At 39.4% G+C, this 25,431-nt stretch overlaps 4 protein-coding genes across 4 annotated transcripts; all 4 read right to left on the bottom strand.

The window, feature by feature from the left end:
* Positions 1–2,937: 2,937 nt before the first annotated feature.
* On the bottom strand, positions 2,938–4,172 carry LOC135701530 (hydroxysteroid dehydrogenase-like protein 1). The gene is made up of 4 exons (XM_065222350.1): positions 3,972–4,172; positions 3,685–3,918; positions 3,173–3,621; positions 2,938–3,108 (listed from the first exon to the last, which is right to left on the bottom strand). Exons 1-4 carry the CDS (start codon positions 4,132–4,134, stop codon positions 2,998–3,000), a joined length of 957 nt encoding a protein of 318 aa, XP_065078422.1. The 5' UTR covers positions 4,135–4,172; the 3' UTR covers positions 2,938–2,997.
* Positions 4,173–10,949: 6,777 nt separating this feature from the next.
* LOC135701556 (very-long-chain 3-oxoacyl-CoA reductase-like) lies at positions 10,950–12,018 on the bottom strand. Its single transcript, XM_065222402.1, has 3 exons — positions 11,856–12,018; positions 11,114–11,796; positions 10,950–11,051 (listed from the first exon to the last, which is right to left on the bottom strand). Exons 1-3 carry the CDS (start codon positions 12,016–12,018, stop codon positions 10,950–10,952), a joined length of 948 nt encoding a protein of 315 aa, XP_065078474.1.
* Positions 12,019–20,386: 8,368 nt separating this feature from the next.
* On the bottom strand, positions 20,387–21,527 carry LOC135701555 (inactive hydroxysteroid dehydrogenase-like protein 1). Its single transcript, XM_065222401.1, has 3 exons — positions 21,319–21,527; positions 20,780–21,258; positions 20,387–20,422 (listed from the first exon to the last, which is right to left on the bottom strand). The coding sequence occupies exons 1-3, from the start codon at positions 21,449–21,451 to the stop codon at positions 20,387–20,389; spliced, it is 648 nt and encodes a 215-aa protein (XP_065078473.1). The 5' UTR covers positions 21,452–21,527.
* Position 21,528: 1 nt separating this feature from the next.
* On the bottom strand, positions 21,529–23,669 carry LOC135701529 (very-long-chain 3-oxoacyl-CoA reductase-like). The gene is made up of 5 exons (XM_065222348.1): positions 23,499–23,669; positions 23,208–23,441; positions 22,698–23,146; positions 21,597–22,631; positions 21,529–21,540 (listed from the first exon to the last, which is right to left on the bottom strand). Exons 1-4 carry the CDS (start codon positions 23,659–23,661, stop codon positions 22,536–22,538), a joined length of 942 nt encoding a protein of 313 aa, XP_065078420.1. The 5' UTR covers positions 23,662–23,669; the 3' UTR covers positions 21,529–21,540; positions 21,597–22,535.
* Positions 23,670–25,431: the final 1,762 nt, after the last annotated feature.

Here is a 25,431-nt window from a genome sequence, read left to right as displayed (position 1 = left end):
GAACAAGACTGTACGTCGGAGCCGGAATTTTTTTTTAAAGTTTTATTAAAGAGATTTTTAGCCTTAGGCTAGTTCATCTCTAGGGAGCCGGAATTGGGATCGGCATCAGAACTATAACAAATAACTGGCGACAATTCTATGATAAGACAACGAAGCCTCATTTCAAAGTTCCTCCCCTTATATTTTCCTGAACAATGTGAACTCTCTATCTTCAACCGAACCGTCAGTAATTGGTCACATCCCTAGGATACGTAAATATTACGTGATATTTGTAATGCTTTCAAAAAGATTTACCGCCGAAACGATGTGAAAAAAGTGGTGTATGATATCATGTAGGCATGAAACTCTCATGTATTATAAAGCCACATTACGAATGTGTTCGGAAATCTCCTGTCGGTGGGCATTCCACAAATGGGCTCCTTTCTCAAGCTGTTATTGAGAATGCGTCCAATAAAATCACAACACCAAACCTATCTGAAAATTACGATCCCAGTTAACCATGCAACTGACAACTTTAGCAAACAACCTGAATCTGGTCCCAGGTCCTCCAAAGGACAATTAGACCACGCAGCTGCCACATTCTCCATAGAGACACATCAAACTCAAAATTATATCGGTTAATAAGATGCATTGAATTCTTCTTGAACTATGTGAATTAGATTTTATTTATTTTGAAGAGGTCAAAAATCAATTAAAGAAGATCAAGTTCAGTACTGGCACCTTTCATTGCTTCATAAGCTAAACATCCAAACAAAACTCATTTTGCACGGTCTAGGGGTATCAACAACATTTTTCTTCACACAAGTTTGTTCCTTATACTTTATGGTCATGTAGTTATGGTATTTGCTCGAGATCCCTCGATGGGTTTTATTTTCAATTTATTAGAGAGACTTTCAGCCGTAGACTTTCGTCTCTTTTGGTGGCTTCAGAAGATAGCCTCCCTAGTTGCAGAGTTGAGTATGGGGCTCCAGAGAGGTACTCCCTAGCTACAGAGATTTTGTATTCGGAGTTGCTCCTCGGTGGATTATTTTCATTGCCATTGCTTGAAAGTACAAAGATCTACACAGTTCAATAAAATAATGTAAGTTTCCATTCATGTAGCGTCATATATCATACAATATATCATAATAGATCATGTAAAGTTATCAGACATTTCATGAAATATTTCAAATATTTTATGCAACCATCATTATCTGTGAGCAACATTTCTTGCAATTTGGTAGTTTTAAACCCAGCAAAATGCAAATTTTTATTGTGCAGACGTGACTTATCTAGGCAACTATATCTTAGACCAAGACATACAACTTGACAAAACAAAATATTCAGCAATTCTAATTTATCCTCAGCCTCAAAAGGCAGATGCCATGAGAAAATTTGGTTCCCTTATGTAATTACCGCAGAGAATTTATTCTATATTTTTCAAAAATAACATTCATAAAACCAGGGTTCCTTCCATTCATTTTGGCTAAAACAATGTTTTATAAAATTATGGAATAATAAGATATTATAATAATATTTTGTTTGTGTAAGCAACAAGAAAAGATTGTGGAGTTTGTGTTTGACACATAATACCAGCCAATGTTGCTGCATGAGAGTCGCAATAAGCGATTTTGTCATTTATCTCACCCACTCTTCACTCTTCACTCTTCGCGAAGAGGCGATCAGAAAATCGCTCATTGTGGCTCTGTCAAAGCTAAATTTGCAGGTTTTATGTGTCAAACACAAACTTTAAAAATTTGTCTTGTTCCTTACACATACAAAATACCATCATAATATCGTATTATTCCATAATTTCCTAAAACATTTTTTTAGTCAAAATGAATGGAAGGCACCCTGCATAAAACATAGAACATAGAAGTTAAGTGCACTAAGTAAACTATGTATAAAGCATAGAATTTGAATAGACAAGAGATTGCAGCCCTACAATATGGCTCAACTGATTTTCTCCGGTGTGATATGTTTTTTTTTTTCTATTATTTCTACTACTATCACTAGTAGTAGAATTAAAAGGAAAAACAACGTAATAAGGTATACAATTATTCAACTAAAACGCTCATCAATCAATTTAGATTACTCTAAGTGTCTAAACGAGACTTAATATTTCAGTGTGACTCTGCTGATTCACTTCGGTTTGATAGTCACGTCGAATTGTGAAAAAGTCCCTGTAGAACATAGCTCGCGGCGCAGCTAAGAGACAGAAATGCCACACACAACCTTCTGCTCAGTTGATAGAAACAATAATCACCTAGTAGCGGCGCCAGTAGTGCAGTGGTAATCGTGATTACTTCTCACCCCAAAAGACCTGATTTCAATCCCAGTCAGCGCCGCCGGGATTTTCTGAGGCATACAATCTCTGATCACCCCTTCCTTCGGAAGGGAAGTATAGCCCGGTCCTTGAGTTGATGAGTCTATAGGTAGGTTCCAGGCGTCGGTAGCATTAGTACTCAGTACGGAAAATAAGATCGACGGAAAACAAACCAAGAAAAAAAAATCACCTAGTCCAGTGGTGCATGAGCATTTTTTCAATAGCTGTGTCTTTATTCGATGGTCATATTTTAAGTTGAATTTTGCGTATTTCCCAAACATTTCAGCCATACATTCGAAATACAAAAACAAACTCAAGCTGAGGTTGTTGAATCATAGTGATAAAAGCACCTAGCCATCACTGACCTAGTCCGTCAGGTATTTTCATTGTGCACAGTTCTTAGAAGAATACACAGTTGAACAATAGTTATATATTCCAGATATGGAACAGGTTCTTAAGCGATAGAGCAGCTTTGTGGTTCAAGTGGAATAAACCTCAGGTTTAAACGTCGTCCATTGAAATTCATTGATTAACATAAATTTGCACACACTAAGCTAGCTTAAACAAACAAAAAATCTGCCAATCTCCTCTCAGTAAAAGTATGTAATTTACCGTAAATTTAAATGTTTGTATTTATCATAAGTAAATATGTATATTTGGAATACATGATCAGAGCACTTCGGTAATCTATTTTACAAACTTGTTCGCTTCACTTCGACATGTTGCCCGTCCATCAAATGCTTGAAAATTGCAGCATTGACTCTCATACGAACATACTGAGGAACTAGCATGGTAAGCAGCATCTAAAATAAATGAAAAATCATTTTATTCCATACACTCTAAAATGTTATCCACCAAACAACTCACAAAAGTCCCCTGATACCAATGTCCGCTGGTACAATCCGATTTCCCAATCAACCAAGTGGCACTCGCTCCAAACTGGTTGGCATCCGGTATAAGCTTTCCACCGAACCTGGTCACATCCCAGGCATCAACCATATTGGTTCGCACGAATCCGGGCACCACGAGCTGGCATTCAACTCCACTCCCACGCAGCTCCTGTTGCAAAGCTAGCGTAAAATTATGACCGAAACTCTTCGATGCTGAATATGCGGTTATGTACGGAGCAGGTAGTTTAGCCGTTCCAGACGATATGTTGATGATTATGCCTCGGCCAGCTTGCTTCATCTTCGGCAGTACTATGTGGGTCATCATCAGCACTGAGAGCACGTTGACGTTCACCATCTGGAGATAGTGCTGTTGACGGTGGTTTTCAAAATGATCCATACGATCCGAAGCCATACCAACATTGTTAACTGAAAATTTCGGAAAAATATAAGCAAATGTACACCACCTCTACTAAGCACAACACAACGCACCGAGAATTCCCACATCAACCGGTTCCAGTTCCTTTCCTATGCGGTCGTAGATGCTATCACCTTTCGAAAAATCAGCCACGATCAATTTGATCTGAACTCCGGTGTCAATTTGAATCTCTCGACTGACCTTGATCAGCTTGGCTTCGGAACGAGATATCAACACCAAGTTCATCCCTTTTCGAGCCAGGTGGACTGCATAGCCTTTTCCAATGCCATCGGTTGCTCCGGTTATGACTGCAAAGAAAATTGGTCATCGCTATCATTCACACTTCAATTATTGAACTTACCTGCCCATCGCCCATAGCGTTCGGCTAGTGACTTCTTTCCGCAGAGTGGCTGCTTCAGCGTGCCCCATACGATTCGAAACAGCGGCAGGATGAGGTTCTCCAGTAGCCACCAAGCAGCGGCATAAGCTCCAATGATCGCCAAAAAGAGCAGCAGAAGCATCATGTTCGGTTTGTGGTCAACCGGACTCAATGCGATCTGTACACCAGTAACGCTCGACTAAGAATAACAATGCAAAAAAATAACAACAACGCCGTGAATTCCTTCAACTGAATAGTTCAGTGGCAAAGTGAATCAACTTTGATGATTTTTAGTGTGCTAAGGAAAATTAATTTTATCAATCTAGGATGATCGGTTGATAGAATCAAAGTTTGAATCATTTAATTGTGACTTAGTCCACTATTGCACTCAGCCCCCCATGTCTAGTGCAACTTATTAACATTGAACGTAAGATAATTACAATCGTCTTCAGCTCTAGTAGCGTTCTCGGACAATGAGAACCTAGATTGTTTGCATTGTATGATCGCTATCCATGACAGACCATTTGAACGAACGCCTCTGTTTACTGTGCACTAAGTGAGTTGCATTTTCTCTTTTATCTCAATTCTAAATTTTGTATACAGAGTGTTAATAGTTCGAGAATGATTAAGTTGATGCTGATGATCTCAATTGTGTGGATAGGAAAAATCTTACTTCCTAGATGCAATGTGCACTGCATTCGGGAAACGCTTCGCATCCTACAGGTCGTGACCCAAACCGATTAAAAAATGCATGTAACTACATTTCTACTATTTCTAGCGCACAACTTTGTTAATAATTGCGTCGTTACTGCCTAGTTCAGGTTAGCATCGAGGGATATCTTGCAAAGCGATTTAAATTCATATGTTTAATTAGCACAGGTAATAGGGTTTTAAATTGCTATGGGAAATCAATGAACTTATCGCTGCATAGAACAATTTAGCGCTAAAAATAATCCCTTTTGTTTAATTGACAATCAGGAGTCATTATAGGGCCCAAATCAGGTCGATCCTGGAATTTTAAACCTCAAATCTTGAAATGGTTATGGGAGGTCACACCGTCTTAAAATTCAAAGCCATTTGGTTCACGGCTTGAAGTTTGCATGGGAAAAATCGGCACAAAGTTTTAGCTAAAAATCAGCCCTTGGTGGCGCTGCAGGTGTTCGAAAAATGAAAAATAAAGAACCTTTGAGGTATGGAGAACAGCTTTGCTCCAGACCGGAAGTCAATTTGAGTTAAAGCTGAAAAGTGATTAGCGTTTAAACTCAACACCACCTGCCTAACTTATTGTGAGAGCAGAGTGTTATTCATTAACGACTCTCAAATAATGTCTAATGTTTTTTTTATTTTTTTGTTAATTACTTTATTTGTACAGGCTCAATCGTATAAACGTTACAGAGCCAAGTTCTCATTTTCGTTACACATTATAAATATCTTAAATCTAAAATTAAAGTATTTGAACCGATTACTCTTCTCGAGGCAAGTGGATGACAATTGTTTGGATCGGGAGAGGGAGAAAGAGATTTGGAATATGATTTATGATTCAAAAATTTCAATATTTCTAAAACATGTACTTAATCCTATCAACGTTATTACATGTAATTATACAATTATTGCAGAAACAAATATACAAAATATTCAAACACACACCCTCACACAAAATACAAACTAAATACAAGGTTTATCAAACTTACAATCTAAGGTTAATATTCTTAAAAACATATATCAGTTGCATAAACACCAGATCGCGTCTAGCCAAAATATCCCGAACTGGAACATTAGGTTGTCTACCTCGACCCCGAAGGGAATCGTACAACTCGGATCTGACTTCACGGTGCTCAGCACATGACCAAATAATGTGATCTGCGTCCTGGTAACGTTGTGCACATTCACAGAGATTGCTGTCCCCCAGCCCAACACGGAACAAGTGAGCGTTTAACGAGTAGTGATTGGACATGAGGCGAGACATCATACGAATGAAGTCTCGACCCACATCCAACCCCTTGAACCAAGGACTCTTCGACACCTTAGGGATGATCGAATATAGCCATCGTCCCAATCTAAATAAATAATTGATTTATTCATAAATCCTAATCATTTGTAATTGTGAATTAAGATTAATTCATATTATTTGATTAAGATTTATTCACATTCAATAATCAGAGATCATCAAATTTGAATCAAATCAACATTAAACAATTCGCCTCATTTGCACCAGATTACTTATTAATTTTTACGGATGGTCTCAGTGCAGTGGCCGGTAAAGCACTCCTCGCAGGTCGAAAGACAAAAGGTCGAAAGACAAAAGGTCGAAAGACAAAAGGTCGAAAGACAAAAGGTCGAAAGACAAAAGGTCAAAATACAAAAGGTCGAAAGACAAAAGGTCAACAGACAAAAGGTCGAAAGACAAATGGTCGAAAGACAAAGGGTCGAAAGACAAAAGGTCAAAAGAACAAGGGGTCGAAAAACAAATGGTCAAAATACAAAAGGTCGAAATACAAAAGGTCGAAAGACAAAACTTCGAAAGGCAAAAGGTCGAAACTCAAAAGGTCGAAAGACAAAACGTTGAAAGGCAAAAGGTCGAAACTCAAAAGGTCGAAACTCAAAAGGTCGGAAGACAAAGCTCGAAAGATAAAAGGTCGAAAGACAAAAGGTCGAAAGACAAACGGTCTAAAGATAAAATGTCGAAATACAAAAGGTCGAAAGACAAAAGGTCGAAAGACAAAATGTCGAAAGACAAAAGGTCGAAAGACAAAAGGTCGAAAGATAAAAGGTTGAAACACAAACGGTCTAAAGAAAAAGGTCTAAAGAAAAAGGTCTAAAGAAAAAGGTTTAAAGAAAAAGGTCTAAAGAAAAAGGTCGAAATACAAAAGGTCGAAAGATGAAAGGTCGAAAGACAAAAGCTCATAAGACAAACGGCCGAAAGATAAAAGATCCAAAGATAAAAGGTCGAAAGATGAAAGGTTGAAAGACAAAAGCTCGAAAGACAAACGGTCTAAAGATAAAAGATCGATAGACAAAATTTCGAAAGCAGAAAAGGTCGAAAGACAAAAGGCCTAAAGACAAAAGATCGAAAGGCAAAAAGTCGAAAAACAAAAGGCCGAAAGACAAAAGGTCGAAAGACAAAAGGTTGAAAGACAAAAGGTCGAAAGACAAAAGGTTGAAAGACAAAAGGTTGAAAGACAAAAGGTCGAAGGACAAAAGGTCTAAAGATAAATAGCCTAAAGGCAAAAGTTTGAAATACAAAAGGTCGAAAGACGAAAGGTCGAAAGACAAAAGGTCAAAAGACAAACGGTCAAAAGATAAACGGTCGAAGGACAAACGGTTGAAAGACAAACGGTCGAAAGATAAAAGATCGAAAGACAAACGGTTGAAGACACAAGGTCGATAGACAAAAGGTGTAAAGGCAAAATGTCAAAATACAAAAGATCTAATGGCAAAATGTCGAAATACAGAAGGTCAAAAGATAAAAGGTCGAAAGACAAAAGTACCAAAAGACAAACGGTCGAAAGATTAAAGATCGAAAGACAAAAGTTTGAAATACAAGCGGTCGAAAGACAAAAAGTCTAAAGACAAAAGGTCTAAAGACAAAAGTTCGAAAGATAAAAGGTTGAAAGATACAAGGTCAAAAGACAAATGGTCTAAAAGGACACATGGTCGAAAGGAGAAAAGGTCGATGGTAGTTTATGAACCGCCCAGGCAAAATTAAAAAAAAAAATATTTTAGTCGACCTTCTCCGATTTGGATGAAGCTTTGCGTAATAGTTTCCAAATTGGTTGATAAGCATATTTATAGAAAAATTGTTTGTTATGGGCAATAATTCACATTTTTGTTAAAATTCGACCCTTTTTGATCTTGAGTTTCTAAATGGCATCCATGCAATTTTTCAAAAAAATATTGCACGGAAACGGCATTGTTAATTTAAATGACGTCTGAGACAAGTAAAAATAATATCTTCCTGAAAAGAAAAAACATTATTTTTATTATTTTTTTATTAAAGATAATGTTAAAACCAAAGTGTATCAAAATGTTGTTGCCTGAGTTTTTAATATTTTTTTAAAACTTATGAAAAATGCATTTTTTTTTTATTTTCAAAATCATGGGCATTTGAAAACTTACAAAAATCGTACAACAAACACTTTTGATTTAAATTCTAAACTTTGAATGGTATGTTATGGTATGATATGTTCATTTTTATAATAATATAAAATGCCTCGCATTGTTTTTTGAGTGAAAATTACATGGAAAAAAGATTCAACAAATTGTTCAAAAATTTAACCAAAACCTTTTGTTCTACGATTTTATAAATTTTTAAGCGTTTTGAATTTTAAACATCCCAAAAGTATGCATTTTTCATAAGCTTAAAAAAACAAAAATCGGACTAGAACATTTTAAGATCTTTAGGTTTTTAACATTTTTTATAATATTTACAAGAAATTACTTAATTTTTTTTTTTTTTTTTTTGTAGATTTTTTCTAAACAAACAATAATTTTCTCTACAACTTTGTGTCAGATGATATTTCGATCAGAAGTCTTATTTCATTGCCACTTTTTTTATTTCAAACACACCATTTTGAAAATTTTACAAAATCTAACAAGTCAAAATTTCAGAAAAAAAGCCAAAAATTTACCCATGAACAACAAATATGCAAAGTTTTATAGAAATTGGAGAAGATCGAGAAGATTAGAAGTAATTTGCTTTTTAGCCTAACGATGGATCAACAATATTTTATGTCGAACGTTTCGATCTTTGGAGGCCATCTTCAGTTGTCTCGTCTATTATTGAGTGTTAAAATCTTTAAGATCTCAAAGTACAACTATGAAGATTTCAACCCCTGGATCGAGAAGTTCACGGTGATAAAACTGAAATCTACATTTTTTCTTGTAGAATGAAAAGCCGAAACAAAATACTAATAAATCAAAATCTTGAAACTTCCCGCAAATCCAGACTTTTCTGAATTTTTCGGTGCTTACTTGAAGTAAGAGCTCTGAATCTCATGAGTTCCCACAGATTTCATGAAGTTTTCAATAATGGCTTGAACCTCATGGAACTACCTTTGAAATATCTCAACTTATATAAAGTTCATTAAATTTTCAAGAAGTTCTCGAAACTTCTCTTACGTTCCAATAATTTCCCAGAAGACCTTCCAAATTTTTAGAAATCTTTGGAACATATCTGAAACACTTTGAATGTTTCATAATTCTTGGAACTTCTTGAAAGTTCTTGCAATTAATTAATGGATGCTCTAAAGCTCTTTGATCTACCTTGAAGTACAAAGATGATAGTTTGAATAATGAAACTACTTAAAAATCTACTCTGAAATTATATGGACTTTCCTCAAAATCTCAAATAATGAAGTTCCAAAAATTCCCTAAAAATTGTCGAACTTCTGTAAAGTTCCTGCAATTTTCTTTAAGTAAAATTAACTACCCAGAGGCTCTCGGTCTTTCCAGATGTTCTTGAAGCTATTCTGAACTTCTTTCAATTCTCCGGAGGTTCTGCCCTAAAATGAATGGAACTTCGCATTCTCACAAAATGGTGCAAGTCCTAGACTATTGTTTGAGAGTATTTCCACCTCCACCCGTTACCGTAATATACCGAGATATGGGATTGATCTCAGACTCTTTTGGACACATACTTAAGATATATGCAGAGAACTCTACGACCTCTCATAAGTGTCACAGGAGTTTGCAAGTTTGTTAACGAGAAGAGTCTAACCATGGGATACGTTCGGTAAATGGTCCTGGCAGATTTATAATAGCATTGGGTATAGAATAAGACATAGTAAAAAAATGCAAAGAACGTGATGTCTAAAGATTTAAAAAAAAATCGGTAGTTCTCAGAACTTCCCTACAATTCTTGGAACTACATAATAATGTAAAGGGATCAACGTTTCAACAATTTTCCTAATGTTCTATGGGCAACTCTAACGTTTTATTTACTTCCCTAAAGCTCTCTGGATATCCTTGAAGCTCGTAAAATAGTTGTTCTGAAATTAATAAAACTTCCTGTAAGATCTCACGTTTTCTGCAGTTTCTTGAGTTTCCCTGATGTTCTCAAGATTATCTCTAATTTTCTGAAATTGAAGGAACTGCCCAAGAGTATACAAAATTTACCAGAAGTTATCGAATCTTCCCTGATATTCCCGCAATTATCCCGATATGGACATGCACTGAGTTCTCAGTACTGCTTGAAGTTGCGTCACTTCCATTAAAACCTTTAAACTCAACTGAAGTTTTGGCATCTTCAGTCAAGTTCCTGAAATCGTCTTGTTAACTGAACTGCGCTGAAGCTCAATTATCATCACCGATGTTCTGAAAGTTTTCCAAAAAAGGCATTGAAAGCTATCGGAACTTACAATAGCTATTCTGGAACTTCCCTGAAGTTTTAGGAGCTTCTTCTAGATTCTTGGAATTTCCATAAAATTCTCAGAACTTCTTGAAATTACTAGTAATTTTTAATTTTAAGATGCTAATAGAATTTTAATGAACAAAAAGATTTCAAAATTTTCTTCAATTTCCTACACTCATGGAGCTTGTAATTTCGTTTTGTTTTCTGGACTGGAACATGGGACATCTATAAAGTTCTTACAATTTTTCTGAAATTAGTCGAATGGACCTGAAGTTCTCAACAATTTTCAGAACATTCAAAGTGTTTTTATGCTACTTCATACGTGAAGTTTACGATTTTACTATCTAACGTGAAGCTTTAGTGTGATAATTTATTAGCCAGAGAAAGGTCTGAATAGTCTGATAGTTCCACTAGAGTACGGTAGTTTTAAAATTGAATAGAAGTTGAAGTGTTTAGTGTTAATCATATATAAGTCACATAAAAAAATCAGCTAAAGCGGTAGGAGAACAGACCAAAAGTCTTCATAACAGTTGACTCTATAAATTTCAGAATTGCCGAGACAATCGATGAGGCGGGATATTCTTTCAATATAATCTTTAAAAAACGCTCTTCTAACTCTTCAATTTCGTTTTCATTTGGTCTCGAAAATGGTTAAACACAATACCGATGATTACTTTCTGAATGCTGAGTGGAACTAATCTTTGCAGCAGCACCTAAAACATAAAAGATAAGTTAAAAATCAACAATCCCATTCAAACATCCCACTTCTACCCACCAGCAGCGCATGATACCAATGTCCATTAGTATTGCCCGTCTTCCCGATCAAAAAAGTTGCCCATCGTCCATACTGCAGCCCATCCGGGAGGAACCATTTACCAAAAATCGAAACGTCCAAATCTTCAATCAAATTCGTTCGAACGAAATGTGGAACGACCAGTTGACACTCGACCCCTGTGCCTCGCAGCTCCAGTTGAATCGCCTCCGTTAGACTGTAGACGAATCCCTTGGTCGCGGAATACATAGCACCATGCGGCGCAGGACTACGAGCACACATTGATGAAACATTCACTATGATTCCACGTCTTGCATGCTTCATCCACGGTAGTACCATGTGGCTCATCCAAAGAGTTGACAGTATATTGACGTTCAGCAGGGTACGATGCTCACCTTCGGAGAAGCTCTCAAATGGATCCAAACGATCCGCTGCCATGCCGACGTTGTTAACGAGAATACCAATATCAAGGTCTTGAAGCTCCTTCCGAATTCTCGGATATATCCCGCAATCATCGGTAAAGTCTGCAGCGATCCATTTAATTTCCACTGGGAATTTGTCATAAATTTCCTTGGCTACCATTTTCAGCTTTGATTCCGTTCGCGAAATGAGTACCAAATTAATTCCATGGCGAGCCAAATGCCAGGCATAACCTTTCCCAATTCCATCGGTGGCTCCGGTAATGACTGGAATAAGCATTACAAAGCATAATTCACCCGTTAACTGGAATTTAGCACACTGTTACCTGCCCATTTTCCATAACGTTCCGCAAGCGATCGCTTCTTGCCACCACACGTCCGCTCCCTCACCGTGTGCCATACGATGCTGAGCAATGAGGCAAACAAGTTCTCGTACAACCAGCAAACGATCGCGTATATGCCGATAGCGGTTACGATTGAGTTGAACATTAGAAGACAGTTTTGACTCACTTGGAGGAAGACTAAATTGAAACTGATTTGTATGCGATGTGGATATTGGGGGAAGACGGTTGCAAACGGTGGCGAGTTATTTGCAATTTGCGTGAGACTTCAAGTAGCGCGGGAGATCGTGTGGTACAAACAAGTTGTTAGCACAAAATTGCGGTTACAACAATTACTTTGGATGATAAGTGATCTTACATAGGGGGATGTAAGATTTGCTTGCAACAATGTTGTTAGTGGAGACCGCATTTACGGAGGATGAGAAATGCCGAGCTGCGGGTCCAATGCAAGAAATTGGAGACCAAAAAAGGAGGAGTGTATTGGTGAATGAAATTAATTATGTAGACTAAAAATAGTAGAAGATGACTGGACTCGAGCCACCAACATTGCGATTATCAGACCTGTGCTTTCTCCAATGCTCTCTCCATGCTTCGGAACAAGGATAGGCTAAAAGCGAACAAGAAACGCTCATAGTACGATAACTCGATTTCGTATGCTTTTCCAGCTGAACGGAAATTTGAGAGAATCGTGGCAAGTTTGTGCGTCGTTCTACAATTGTATAAATAAAATGCTTGCTTGTATAGTCAAAAGCGTAGACAAAACATGATATTGCATCGTCTGCAAGATCAACTTATATCATTCGCTGTGGAGGATGATAGGAAATGCATCTACAATACGCTCCACAATACTTAAACGATTCCAAATCGGATCCTTACTAACCTCTCAAAATTTGAATCCATTTGGTGAGAAACTGAGATGGCACAAACCATTTGAAGTTTGTATGGGAATTACTATGGTAAAACCAAGATTTTTTTCATGTTTATCTAATAGTTCACCATATTGGTCTGCTTCAAAAGCTTTCAACTGCGCTTGTAGGAAATTTTCCCTGCTACAACTTTGCTCAAGACCACTTTTTGATTAAATGCAAGGATCGAAAGTAATCAATGGTTCAATGCGCTGATGTCTTATGATCATGCTCAATCAACTGCTCAGAAGGCAACATTGGTGTTTCTGGGGCGTTAAATAGGACACAAAAATCATGGCTACTATGTCACACTGCAAAATACAGTGTTGCCTACAGAGCAGCTGTTTAATCATGTCATAAGTTTACCAATCTCTTAAATAATTAATAACTTTTTCCTGTCTCGTTTAACAGAGAAACGATCTTCAGCAAAGTTGTAGCTGAGAAAATTTTCTATAAGAATGGCTATCGAACTGTTTCGCAGCTCAATATGAAAAAAGACTAGAAAGCAATGAACAAAAAGTTGAGATTTCCCATAGTAATTTACATGTAAATTTCAAATGGCTTGTGCGAAGTCTGTTCCAAATGAGTTGTAACTTTGGGAGGCTAATCAGGACCCGATTTGAAACCATTTAAGCACTGTAGAGCGAAAAAGTCAAATTTTGCATCAGTCTAATATACACTCAATCGGAAATGTAAGATTCTATTACACATTTTAATGAAAAAAAATGCAGGATTTGCAATGTGTTCGCCGGAAGTTTGTTTTCCAAAACGCATTGCGTCTAGAAAATCATCTAGTGGAAGTTTTATACAAAAATATGCATTCTAAAAAACTTGCTTGTACGCTGCAGTCTATTGCAAGAACTGCCATTACATTTGTTATATGAAACATATGAAGAGGATGTGATAAATGCAACCTCACATTGGATGTAAAAAAAATGGTTTTACGTGTACATATTTCGATTCCATATTACTATTTAATTTTTACATATATGTTTTACATTTCTAACCAATAAAGGCACGCCGTGCAGGACTGAAATCCGTACACCTCCTATATATATTGCATCCGGTTGACGAATTTCTCAGGTATACAAATTTCTCAGGTATACAAAAAAAAAAATGAAAAAATTGTCTCATGTATACAAAGGTAAACGCAAGCTACATACAATTTGTAAAGAATTGATATGGGAAAATTTCGGAAACAATTTAAATCGTTTCTTTTTTTTTTAATTCAGAATCTTAAAAAAGTTAAAAAATAAAAACTCTTCCAGATGTTTTTATTTTCCTACGTTTAATATTTTACATTGCTATGCAATTTTCTTAAGCCCGAGGGTGATGATCTCAAAAATATCACAACATCTATTTGAAATTCATCTATTTGAATTCATTTCAAGTCTAAGATTCCGAAAAAAGGGGAAGATGGGGTAGTTTTTTTCACATATGATACATTTATTCTTGAGCCTTTACTGGTCAAAATATGCATACGAAATATTTATCAATGGTTCTATAAAAAAAATGGGTGGATTTTTCTACAAGCCACGACCGCTTGGTTGACGTAGACTACGTTAAGCTGTTTCATGAAATTCTCATGCATTTTTCTTAATATTGACTTAAAATACAGAAGAAGCAACCTGAAGTGCGCAGTAGGCTCTGCCCGCACACGGTCGGTTTTAATTTCGCTGTCACAAATTCCAAGACAAAAAGTAATTCGTTTTCATTATTATCATGTGTATATAGATTCATCATGATTAATTTATCAGTGTTTTAATATTGTAAGTTATTGTGAAAATTCCCGGGCAAGAATTTTGTTTGAATAGTTGTGTTGCTGTAGCGTCGTGCTAGCGTGTTTCGGTGCTACGCCTCTACTCCCGGAAGCAACGTTTGCCGTGTCTTTTTACGTATTTGGTATTGGCGTTCTGCCCCCTGGACAATAACCGGGAAAGATGATTTTGCAGGTTAGACTACGATGCTTACACGTCGAGGACACAATACATAAGCGGTGAGACCTAACTGATTACAACTAGATACAAAAATATGAAATGCATCCTACTAAATACGTGCCATCTACAAAGCAAAACTGACGTTCAATTCTCACTAAACTTCGAGAATTGCCAAGGCGAATCGACAGTTGGGCTTTATTTCGAAAATTTCAAAGGATTTTACGGATCCGTATTGCTTGTAATCCTTGTATTGCGCGCTGGTACGGCCAATTCTCGAAATCGCTTCTGTTGTTTGGACTCCAAATGAAGTTTCCTGGACCTTAAGGATTGAACGTGTCCAGCGACGATTCATCCGGCTAGCACTGCGTCATCTACCTTGGCGCGATCCGTTGAACCTCCCTGCCTATCCCGATCGATGTAGACTGTTGGGCATGGACACCCTTGAAAGAAGGCGAAGACTACAGCAGGCGACATTCGTGGCGAAGTTGCTAAATGGTGAAGTCGATTCTCCCCGGCTACTTTCGATGTTGGACCTCAACGTCCTCTTCGGCAGCGATCACTACTACAGGACAGATTTCACCGTACTTTGTTTGGATATAATGAACCAATATCGTCGATGATTCGAGCTTTTTCGGTGGTGGAGGATCTCTTTGAGTTCGGCGAAACTTCTGGTCGTTTTAAAAATAGAATTACTAGTTTTTTCCATTTTGTAGCTGTTTTGAAAATGTATTCTCATATTCATTAAAACCACATATGTCAGATGAATTACAAATAAATAAATAAATAAATAAATAAAAGCAGATGCATTGATGATGGAAGTGTACACGCAGTATCAATATACATTTTATATCGGTACTACGTGTATGCGGGGCTTGTTGTAAGTGAAAGTTACCTCGGAATGGACGTGAGTGACCAGGCATTCTTTTTTTTTTTTCCTTTGGTTTGTTTTTTCCGTCGATCTTGTTTTCCGTGCTGAGCACCAATGCTACCGACGTGCCAGGAAGGCAGCTCCCACACCTAGACCCTACCTATCGACCCATCAACTCATGAACCGGGGACCAACGGCTTTACTTCCCATCAGAAGGAAAGCGTGATCAGAGATGTTATGCCTCAGAACATCCCGGCGGCGTCGACTGGGATTGAATTCAGGCCTGCTGGGGTGAGAGGTAATCACGCTTACCACTACACCACCGGCGCCGTTTTACCAGGCATTCTGAAATGGGTTACTGAATCTCAACAGATCTATCACCTTTCAACTTCCGGGCTAAAATTGTTTGCAATGTGATCAGTATAAGATAATAATAGATTAATATTGGAAACATTTTTCTTCCATGAAAACACTGCCGGACAGTGGAAGTTGGATTTAATATACATGCATACAAAATACAGACGAAGCAACCTATTATTTCAATCCCATGTACATATTTTGGATTTCATATTTAGTATAAAAAAAAAATACGAATACCTAGAATTTTACATTTAGTTCCTAAATTGCAATCTGATATGAATATTAAAATAATAATATAATCAAGATGTTCACCTTAATTTTTGATTTTTGGAGGGTTAATCATGGGAAAATTTCTCTAATACAAGTAAACTTCTCGGTCATTAATTTTGCTAAAAAAAATAATTTCCCAAAAATACGTTTTGTTTTGCGGTAGCTTCATCATTCGCCTCAATTATAATTGAGGCGAGGCATAGCAAGCCATTCCATAGCATAATTCTTAAAGTAGGAGGGACTTACAATGCTAACCGTCTGAAAATCGTCATTGCTTCGTACTAAAATCTGTAATCTGTGATAGGGAAATCACTTTTCCCACCACAGAGACACCCCGTTTTCTTATCCAAAATGATAAATTTGGGTTCCCAAAACGCACTAAATCTTTAAAAAAAAATACACAATCGGTAGATGTACCGAGAAATAAATAGGAGGGATTCGAAGCTAAACTGTTCTGATCAATAATAAAATGTCATTTATAATCGACGCAAAATTGTGTACTCCGTTTTACGTGTGCTTTTTTAGCGTTCTAAAGAAAGCCCTCCCTTAACTTCCTTGATAATTTACCTGATGTTATCACTGCTGTCCCTGACATTCATTCTAAAAGCTAAAATCTTTTCGAAACATAAAAATATAATCAGGTCCAAGAATCTAAAAAAAATATCAAAGGACCAAAATCTTATGTTTGTTGTCATCGAAATTCGCCGGTTTGTTTGGTACCTAAATCTAGTCTACCACAGGTAGTGCCTAATAGGTACAATCAATGTTTTTCAATTTAAGATCCCAAAATTTAAATATCATTATGTTTTTCCTCTTTGGGCTACAAAATGGTAAGTTGACAACCTGGAAAGAGCGGAATACCTAGCCCTGGTCCTCACAAGTTCCTACTTCACGCCTCCTGATAACAAAAGACTACCAGGTAAAACATGGACACAGCTGGGTGGCGTAGCCTGGGCAATGTTGCCAGTCCGGCAATAGCAGAGTGAAGAGGTGCGACGCGAACACTGGCGCGGTAACCATAGTACGGTGATAGAGGAAATGCTTCACCAAACCCGAGCGTTTGTTTACCATGGAGGTGCGGCTCAAAACGGTGTCTGTTCTCCATGTTAGTAGCGGCTGATCACCGTCCTAGTGCCAGCGTGGGACTCTAAACAGAGCTGTGCACGATGGTCCCCCGGCGAGACAGGGGATTGGGGCAGGCCCAACAAGCCGCCCTGGAAAAACCATAAAGTTGCAAATACTGAAAAAAAAATACGGATCGGAACAATCGGCACAGACCTACGCAACGAAATATGGACTACGATTGGAAACTCGGAACATCAAATGCTCGGCTTCCCGGGCTGCGATAGGTTAATCTATGACGAACTTCAACCACGCAACTTCGAAGTCGTAGCACTGCAGGAACTTTGCTGGACGGGACAAAAGGTATGGAAAAGCGGGCATTGAGCGGCTACTTTCTATCAGAGCTGTGGCACCACCAACGAGCTGGGAACCGGCTTTGTAGTGCTGGGTAAGATGCGCCAACGCATGATTGGTTGGCAGCCGATGTGCAAGTTGAGGATTAAGGGCCGTTTCTTCAACTACAGTATCATCAACGTGCACTGCCCACACGAAGGGAGACCCGACGACGAGAAAGAAGCATTCTATGCGCAGCTGGAGCAGGTGTACGACGGCTGTTCGCAACGGGACGTCAAAATCGTCATCGGCGACATGAACGCTCAGGTAGGACGGGAGGCAATGTATAGACCGGAAATCGGGCAAAACAGCCTGCATGTCGTATCGAACGACAACGGCCAACGATGCGTGAACTTTGCAGCCTCTCGGGGTATGGTATTTCGAAGTACCTTTTTCCCCCGCAAGGATATCCACAAAGCCACCTGGAGACCCCCTGACCAACACACAGAAAACCAAATCGATCACGTTCTAATCGACGAGAAATTCTTCTCCGACATTATCAACGTCCGCACGTATCGCAGTGCGAACATAGATTCGGACCACTACTTAGTTGCAGTATGCTTGCCCTCAAAACTCTCGACGGTGCATAACACCCGTCAAAGTCGAACGCCGCGACCCAACATTGAGCAACTACGGGACGCCGGAGTTGCACAGAACTACGCGCAGCAGCTGGAAGTTGCACTACCCACGGAAGTGCAGCTTGGCTCAGCTTCTCTTGAAGATGGCATGAGGGACATACGTTCCGCTATAGGTAGTACTGCTGCATCGGCACTAGGTACTGCAATCCCGGACCGAAGAAATGACTGGTTCGACGGCGAATGCAAACTGTTAGTAGAGGAGAAGAATGCAGCACGGGCGAGAATGCTGCAACACCGCACGAGATTGAATGTGGAGCGATACAGACAAGCGCGGACAGACAAAACTCGGTATTCCGAAGAAAGAAGCGTGAGCAGGAAAACCGAGATCGCGAGGCGATGGAAAATCTGTACCGCGTAAACGACACACGGAAGTTCTACGAGAAACTAAATAGTTCACGCAAAGGCTACGTGCCGTAAACCGATATGGGCAAGTACTTGGACGGAAACCTTCTCACGAACGAGTGTGAGCTGATTGAGAGGTGGAAGCAGATCTACGACGAGCACCTGAACGGTGAAGCAACAGAAAACGAAGGTGGTACGGCAATAGACCTTGGAGCACGCGCAGAAGACGACAGGCTACCGTTCTGCAGAAATGCCGCGAATACAACGTGCCCACACACCATTTGTTCATCGATTTCAAATCCGCATACGACACAATCGATCGAGATCAGCCATGGCAGATTATGCACGAGCACGGATTTCCGGATAAACTGACGCGATTGTTCAAGGCGACCGATGGATCGAGTGATGTGCGTTGTTCGAGTTTCGGAGACACTCTCGAGTCGCTTTGAATCTCGAAGGGGGTTACAGCAAGGTAATGGACTTTCGTGCCTACTATTCAACATCGCGTTAGAAGGTGTGATCAGAAGAGCTGGGATAGACACAAGTGGCACGATCTTCAGGAAGTCCATCCAGCTTCTTGGCTTCGCCAATGACATCGACATCGTGGCACGGAACTTTGAGACGGTGGTGGAAACGTACATCAGACTGAAGGCTGAAGCTTGACGAATTGGGCTTGCCATCAATGCATCAAAGACAAAATGCATGAAAGGAAGAGGTTCTAGAGAAAATAATGTTAACCTCCCAGCCCGAGTTCAGATTGACGGTGACGAAATCGAGGTGGTCAATAAGTTCGTGTATTTGGGCTCACTGGTGACCGCCGAAAATGATACCAGCAGAGAAATTCAAAGACGCATTATGGCAGGGAATCGTGCCTACTTTGGACTCCGGAGAACGCTCCGGTCGAATAAAATTCGCCACCACACGAAGTTGACTGTCTACAAGACGCTGATTAGACCGGTCACGAGACCTGGACTATGCTCGTGGAGGACCAACGCGCCCTTGGTGTTTTCGAACGGAAGGTGTTGCGTACCATCTACGGTGGAATGCAGATGGATGACGGAACGTGGAGGAGGAAAATGAACCACGAATTGCACCAGCTGCTGGGAGAACCATCCTTCATCCACATTACAAAAATTGGGTGACTACGGTGGGCTGGGCACGTCGTAAGAATGCCGCACGACGACCCAGTTAAAATGGTTCTTTAAAGCGACCCAACAGGAACAAGAAGAAGAGGCGCGCAGCGGGCAAGGTGGATCGACCAAGTAGAAGGCGACCTGCGGACCCTTCGCAGACTACAAGGCTGGCGAAATGTAGCAATGGATCGAGTAGAGTGGATACGACTTCTTCGTACAGCAGAGGACAACAAGGCCTTAGCGTGATTGGTAAGGCAAGTATGTTTTTCCTCAAAAGTGTGTTTAATTACATTTGATTTAATATTTTGTTCTTTAAAATCGGCCCAGTGGATAAAAAGTTTTGAATTTTCGAAATAGTTCATTGTTGAAAAAAATGATTTTTTGGACCACCTCAACATGGAAATGGTCACTCTAATGACAAAATAAAATAAAAGGGGTCTAATATTTTGCGATATCGTTTTGCTATGGAATGGATGATTGAGCCAAATTTGTGATTTCCATTCCAATTTGAAGCAGGGGGAAATTCAATGTACACAGTAATTATTTTGAGCGGGGGTTTGAACATCAACATTCCAGTTGATTTCTTCACAGAACTTCACGGTTTTTGTCTAACCACCACTAGGAGTCACTTCTTCTTTTCGCAACTGGAATTTCGATTTAATCACTTTCAACAAGGGTTGGGATACAATTTTGATCTGGATTATTCGATAGTTTAATTTTGAATGATGTATTACTAATAATCCAGTTAACTTCTAAACCTAATTTGCTACAACTACTAACGTAATTCATTTGCATTCTACTTATTTCCAGTACGACTACGTTTGTAAAGCACTCATTTGTAGCACCAAAATGGTTGGTTGGGCGCAAATCTATAAAATAAATTTGGGAACTAGCTGAGAACAAACAACGTCAAACCTTAAAATGTATGACGTTTTCCGCACAATCATAACGACCTTCCCTCGATAAAGGGGCAGCACACTACGTAAAAATGCACGTACTACCCCTAGTGGAACCATTTTCATCACTGTTAATTGCACACCATGCTTCCAATATCCAGTAGTACAATCTGTTCTCCCCATCGTAAACACCGCGAACCGTGCAAACCGCTCCACCTCAGCAGCGATAGCACTCCAACAGCTGACACTCTTCCACTGTTCGTTGATGTTGGTAGAAACAAACAGTGGAATTACTAATTGACACTCGACTCCCGTGCCGCGAAGTTCCTCTCTCAAAGACATTGTAAAACTACTTAGGTACGCCTTGGAAGCAGCGTACAGAGCGACATAGGGCAATGTGGTAAGAGCGGCGTCCGAAGACAAGTTCACAATCAACCCTCGACGACGTCGTTTCATCCCCGGCAGAAGCAAGTAGGTCATCATGGTCGTGGGTTGCATATTGACGGAGAGAGTTTCCTCCAACTCCCGCTCGGAAAGCTCGTCCAGGGTGTACGGGTTGCGATAAGCCATTCCAACGTTGTTGACTGGGTTTGCAAAGATCCAATCAGATCGTATATGTTGATCAGATATTTCAAAGAACCTACCCGATATACCCACTGCAATCTCTCTAAATCCTTGCTGGATCCTGCTGTAGACCTTCGATCCATCGGAGAAATCTACTGCGAGCCAGCGTACTTCAACGGGGTACTTCGAATGGATATCCCGGGCAATCGTCATCAGTTTTCATTCGGTCCTTGAGATGAGGCCTTTCTTGGCCAAATGCAGTGCGTACTATTTACCAATGCCATCCGAAGAACCCGTTATCACTGTAATTGAAGCAATTTTTTCACTATGTACTTCATCAAATACTGATTGACACTACCGGCTCAGCTTTCATATCTACTGGAAAATGATTGACGATTCGGCAAAATTAAACTTTTTACGATTCTGACTGGCGATCTTAGGCTATCGTATAAGCATATCAATACACAATATGTTCCGATCGCTGCTAAAAGATACAGCACAATCATGTTGATTGTAGTTTCAACAATCAACAACTGAACAAAAATGACAAAACAAATGTCTACTAAAGGGCGCACTCAGCTGATTCCGGGTTCAATGTGTACCTTTCAATGGGGTAAAAAACCGGGTTCAATTAGAGACAGTTAATTATAATAGCGCGCGTGGCACATAGGTCGCGTGGCATACAGCTGTCATGTCCTACTTTAGAATCTACGTATAGAGATTTCCTGATACTAGAACTATACTAACAAAGGAGAACTGAGAGAAAACTATGATCTGGGTTCGTTTTTTTTTTAAGATAAACCGATCAAGATTCTGTTTATGTTAACTATTCAAAAGGTAAAAGATGCACTGATTGGAAGAACTGGGAATTTAATTGAACAAGCCTAGGTTTTTTGAGAATTTTCCCAGGTTATGTATATTCCCAAGAAACACTGAAATAAACGATCACCGCGTTGAATTGGGGACGATATAGTTGTAAGGAAACTCCAAATCTCTATGCCAGTACGTAACGAATTACCTATTATAGAATTGAAAGGTGTTTGTTTTACCCCACTTTCCCTATGATTGTGCTGGTTAATTAAATTCATACATTATAGAACTGCTCGATGAGACGATGTGCCCAGATTTTAAACAATGACGATAATCAGCAATTCTGTTGCAATTCAATGAAAACATCAATTATTGTGTAAAAAATATTATATATTAATCGATTTTCCAAAAAGGAGCTCATCCATTAACCGATCCCTGCTAAGTGAAATAAATAACAATCACGTTGAATAAAACATGCCATCAATCACTACTTCCCCTTATTGGCTTCAATTTTGACACCTTTCAAATACTTCCCCAATCCCTTCGATATAAACCAACGAGGAAAAAGTTTTAGTATTGTAGCCTGTAAAAAGAAAACAGATTCAGACATTCCGACATCATTCCGAGTCAACACAAACCCGCATCTCACCTGCAGGGCATGGAACCTACAACCGGTGGTAAAGTCCGTTTTACCAATCAACCAAGTTACCGTCCGCCCAAAGGCTTCCACTTCAACGGAAGCCGACCTCGTGAATGACCTCGTCTGCCACTGTGCACTCAAATTAGTGTTCACCAACAACGGAATCACCAACTGGCACTCCACTCCACTGTCCTGCAGTTCTTCCTGCAATCCTTGGCTGAACGAATTAAGAAAGGCCTTCGATGCACCATAAACCGTGCCGTACGGTAATGCGCAATGGCCTGACGCGGAGCTTACATTGATCACGATGCCACGCCCACGTCGCTTCATGTCCGGTAATAGCATGTGAACCAACATCACCGTAGGATACATGTTCACCGAGAAGCTTTCCAGTACTTCCTGCTTCGGGATTTTGTCCACCGTTACCGGATGCTCGTGGACGAATCCCACGTTGTTCACTACCGTTCAGTGAGGACTGTGTTGATTCATGAAAAAATTTAAGCTTTTCTAATAGCTTACCCAAAATTCCTATTTCAAGTCCGACAAGCGCCATTCGAATTCGATCGTACACTTGAGGTCCATCGGAAAAGTCAACAGCAAGCCACCTCACTTCCACATTGCACTCGGAGCGAATCTCCTGCGCCACCTGTTGCAATTTGGATTCCGTTCGGGAGATAAGCACTACATTCAGACCAGCACGAGCCAGATTTAGGGCGTACTGTCTGCCAATTCCATCCGATGAACCCGTGATAACTGTAAGTATTCAGATTGATCAGTATTGAAATTATAATACAACCAGCTACTCGTTACCAGCCCATGGTCCATATCTCTCGGTCAGACGACTCCTGCGGAACAGCAAATTCCAAATAATTTGAGCAGGTGATCTGAAAGTATCGTACAAAAATTCAAGGAACGCGAAGAATCCAACTACGCTCAGGAAGCAACACACGACGTAGCAAACGTTTTCGAACATGGTGTTTACTGGACAATGGCACGCGCTAGACTACATCCAAATTGATTAGAACCTGCTGCTATACATTGCTTACCGATGAGATAATGGCAAATGAAAAAAAAAAGAACTCTCAGTTGACATAACGTCGATAGAAACGAAAGTGCTTATTAATTCACTTAGCAGCGGGAAGCAATCCCGTCCAAACAATTAACATAAATAACTTCTGAGTGAAATGGCCCGCCAACGGTTGTTTGGCAGCTGAGATCAACGTGTATTTTAGACTTTATGTGTCAATTGCGTATTTGCATTGTTTGCAGCTAGGACAATATTTACAATACCTTTCCATACGTAATAAGGCGCAGGAGATTGTTCTAGTCATATTTGAACACGATGATGCAACGCATCAAGTAAGCTAATGAATTCAAATGGCAGCGGGGTTAAATGATACTGAGCTAAACTTTGTTGCTGATGGTATGTGAGTTGTCATACGGTTCTGAGTCTAAAGAAACTATAGGCCAGATTTGAATAAACGTGCTCAGCGATCGTGTTTAGATTAAAGTTTACCTAGGTCCTGACCTGATGTCATCGTGTCGGATGGTAGGGCTCTGTGTGATACGAAGATCTATGATACTTGTCAACGTAGGCTGTCTAAAATAATCGGCGGGTTACCTTTGGATTGTTTGTTTACATTCGTAAATTATTAAGGTGGAAGGAGATCAAACATGATTGGTAAATAGTTTAGAGAAGTTCTGATATTTGATTTAATTTGTCTTACATTTAAACCACAGATTTTAAATAATCATCACATCCATTAGATTCAACACTTCTATAAGTTTCTCTATACCGGGAGAGTAAAAAGCAACCCCCTGCAATGAGAGCCAGTTTTTAAAACTTCCGGAACCATCAGCAGCGCTGCTGCTCCATAACATAGTTAAGCTCCAATCAAGTAACATTAAATGCGGCAAAGTGGCAACCAATTCAATGCCCTCAAAACCATTCCATTTCCTGCAATGATCAATTAAAAATTTATGCAGGGGAATTTACGTATTCTCGGCAACCTAAGCAGCGACCTTCTTTCTATAGCCTTTTTCTCTAAGGAACGCACACATATGCAGTATTGGTTTGTTTACAATCTTTTGCTGTCAGCTGCTCTAACAATTTCAGTCGAAATAATTGACAAAAACTGTTTTGAAACGCTTTTACAAAGCTCCAATCTTCTCTAGTGAGAGCGAGTATTGTCGGCAACCAGTTTTTCTTCGGCAACCGTTCCATTTGAACTGCATGTAAATCTGCTGTTCTATTATCGGCAACTCGAAATCAGCTACAATTTGTAGTGCGTGTGTTGCATTTCAAGAAAACCTTGCTAGATTGGTTTTTCTCAGTGGTAAAAATATAGTCAAATTGAAGCTGAAAGCATAAAGAATCGTTTGCATGCATTCAGCGAAGTGTTTTCGTAAGAAAATCCAGTGAAAATAGTGTTTAAGTTTGGGTTGCCGAAAATAGTCTGTCATGCCGAAGCCGTCATTTCCCCTATTATATTTTCGAATTGACGAGCATAATTTGCGTGAATCTTGATTTACTATAACGTTATCTAAAAAACTAGCTCTATTTTCCGCAACGCGGCGCAACGTGTACCAAGCTTAATCGTAGCGTAAGAGGAGGTGCTGTCAAATTAGCACCAGAGCACCAGAGAAATTTGGCTTCACTCGAGTTGTTCGCAGATGAAAGACGTTGCAGTCCTGTGATAAAAAGGTGAATCGATTTGACAGATCATTGCGTCGGCACAAGTAG

This window comes from Ochlerotatus camptorhynchus, unplaced genomic scaffold (assembly GCF_037179485.1).
Source record: "Ochlerotatus camptorhynchus isolate MF236.1 unplaced genomic scaffold, CSIRO-AGI_Acam_v1.1 ptg000167l, whole genome shotgun sequence".
Lineage (NCBI taxonomy): Eukaryota > Metazoa > Arthropoda > Insecta > Diptera > Culicidae > Ochlerotatus > Ochlerotatus camptorhynchus.
Note: the sequence above shows the minus strand (reverse complement) of the source record. Positions and strands in the feature narration are given on the sequence as shown.

Excerpts from the sequence above, each read along its gene's own strand:
- LOC135701530 (XM_065222350.1), bottom strand. The coding sequence starts at position 4,134 with ATGATGCTTCTGCTGCTCTTTTTGGCGATCATTGGAGCTTATGCCGCT. Across the intron at positions 3,919-3,971 it reads ACGCTATGGGCGATGGGCAG|TCATAACCGGAGCAACCGAT; the intron begins GTAAGTTCAATA and ends TTTTCTTTGCAG. Across the intron at positions 3,109-3,172 it reads ATTGGTATCAGGGGACTTTT|ATGCTGCTTACCATGCTAGT; the intron begins GTGAGTTGTTTG and ends CATTTATTTTAG.
- LOC135701556 (XM_065222402.1), bottom strand. The coding sequence starts at position 12,018 with ATGTTCAACTCAATCGTAACCGCTATCGGCATATACGCGATCGTTTGC. Across the intron at positions 11,797-11,855 it reads ACGTTATGGAAAATGGGCAG|TCATTACCGGAGCCACCGAT; the intron begins GTAACAGTGTGC and ends TGCTTATTCCAG. Across the intron at positions 11,052-11,113 it reads ATTGGTATCATGCGCTGCTG|GTGCTGCTGCAAAGATTAGT; the intron begins GTGGGTAGAAGT and ends TTTATGTTTTAG.
- LOC135701555 (XM_065222401.1), bottom strand. The coding sequence starts at position 21,451 with ATGACGATTGCCCGGGATATCCATTCGAAGTACCCCGTTGAAGTACGC. Across the intron at positions 21,259-21,318 it reads GATTGCAGTGGGTATATCGG|TCAACAACGTTGGAATGGCT; the intron begins GTAGGTTCTTTG and ends TTGCAAACCCAG. Across the intron at positions 20,423-20,779 it reads TGAAAATGGTTCCACTAGGG|TTGCGAAAAGAAGAAGTGAC; the intron begins GTAGTACGTGCA and ends TCGAAATTCCAG.
- LOC135701529 (XM_065222348.1), bottom strand. The coding sequence starts at position 23,661 with ATGTTCGAAAACGTTTGCTACGTCGTGTGTTGCTTCCTGAGCGTAGTT. Across the intron at positions 23,442-23,498 it reads GAGATATGGACCATGGGCTG|TTATCACGGGTTCATCGGAT; the intron begins GTAACGAGTAGC and ends GAATACTTACAG. Across the intron at positions 23,147-23,207 it reads ACTTGAAATAGGAATTTTGG|TGAACAACGTGGGATTCGTC; the intron begins GTAAGCTATTAG and ends ACTGAACGGTAG.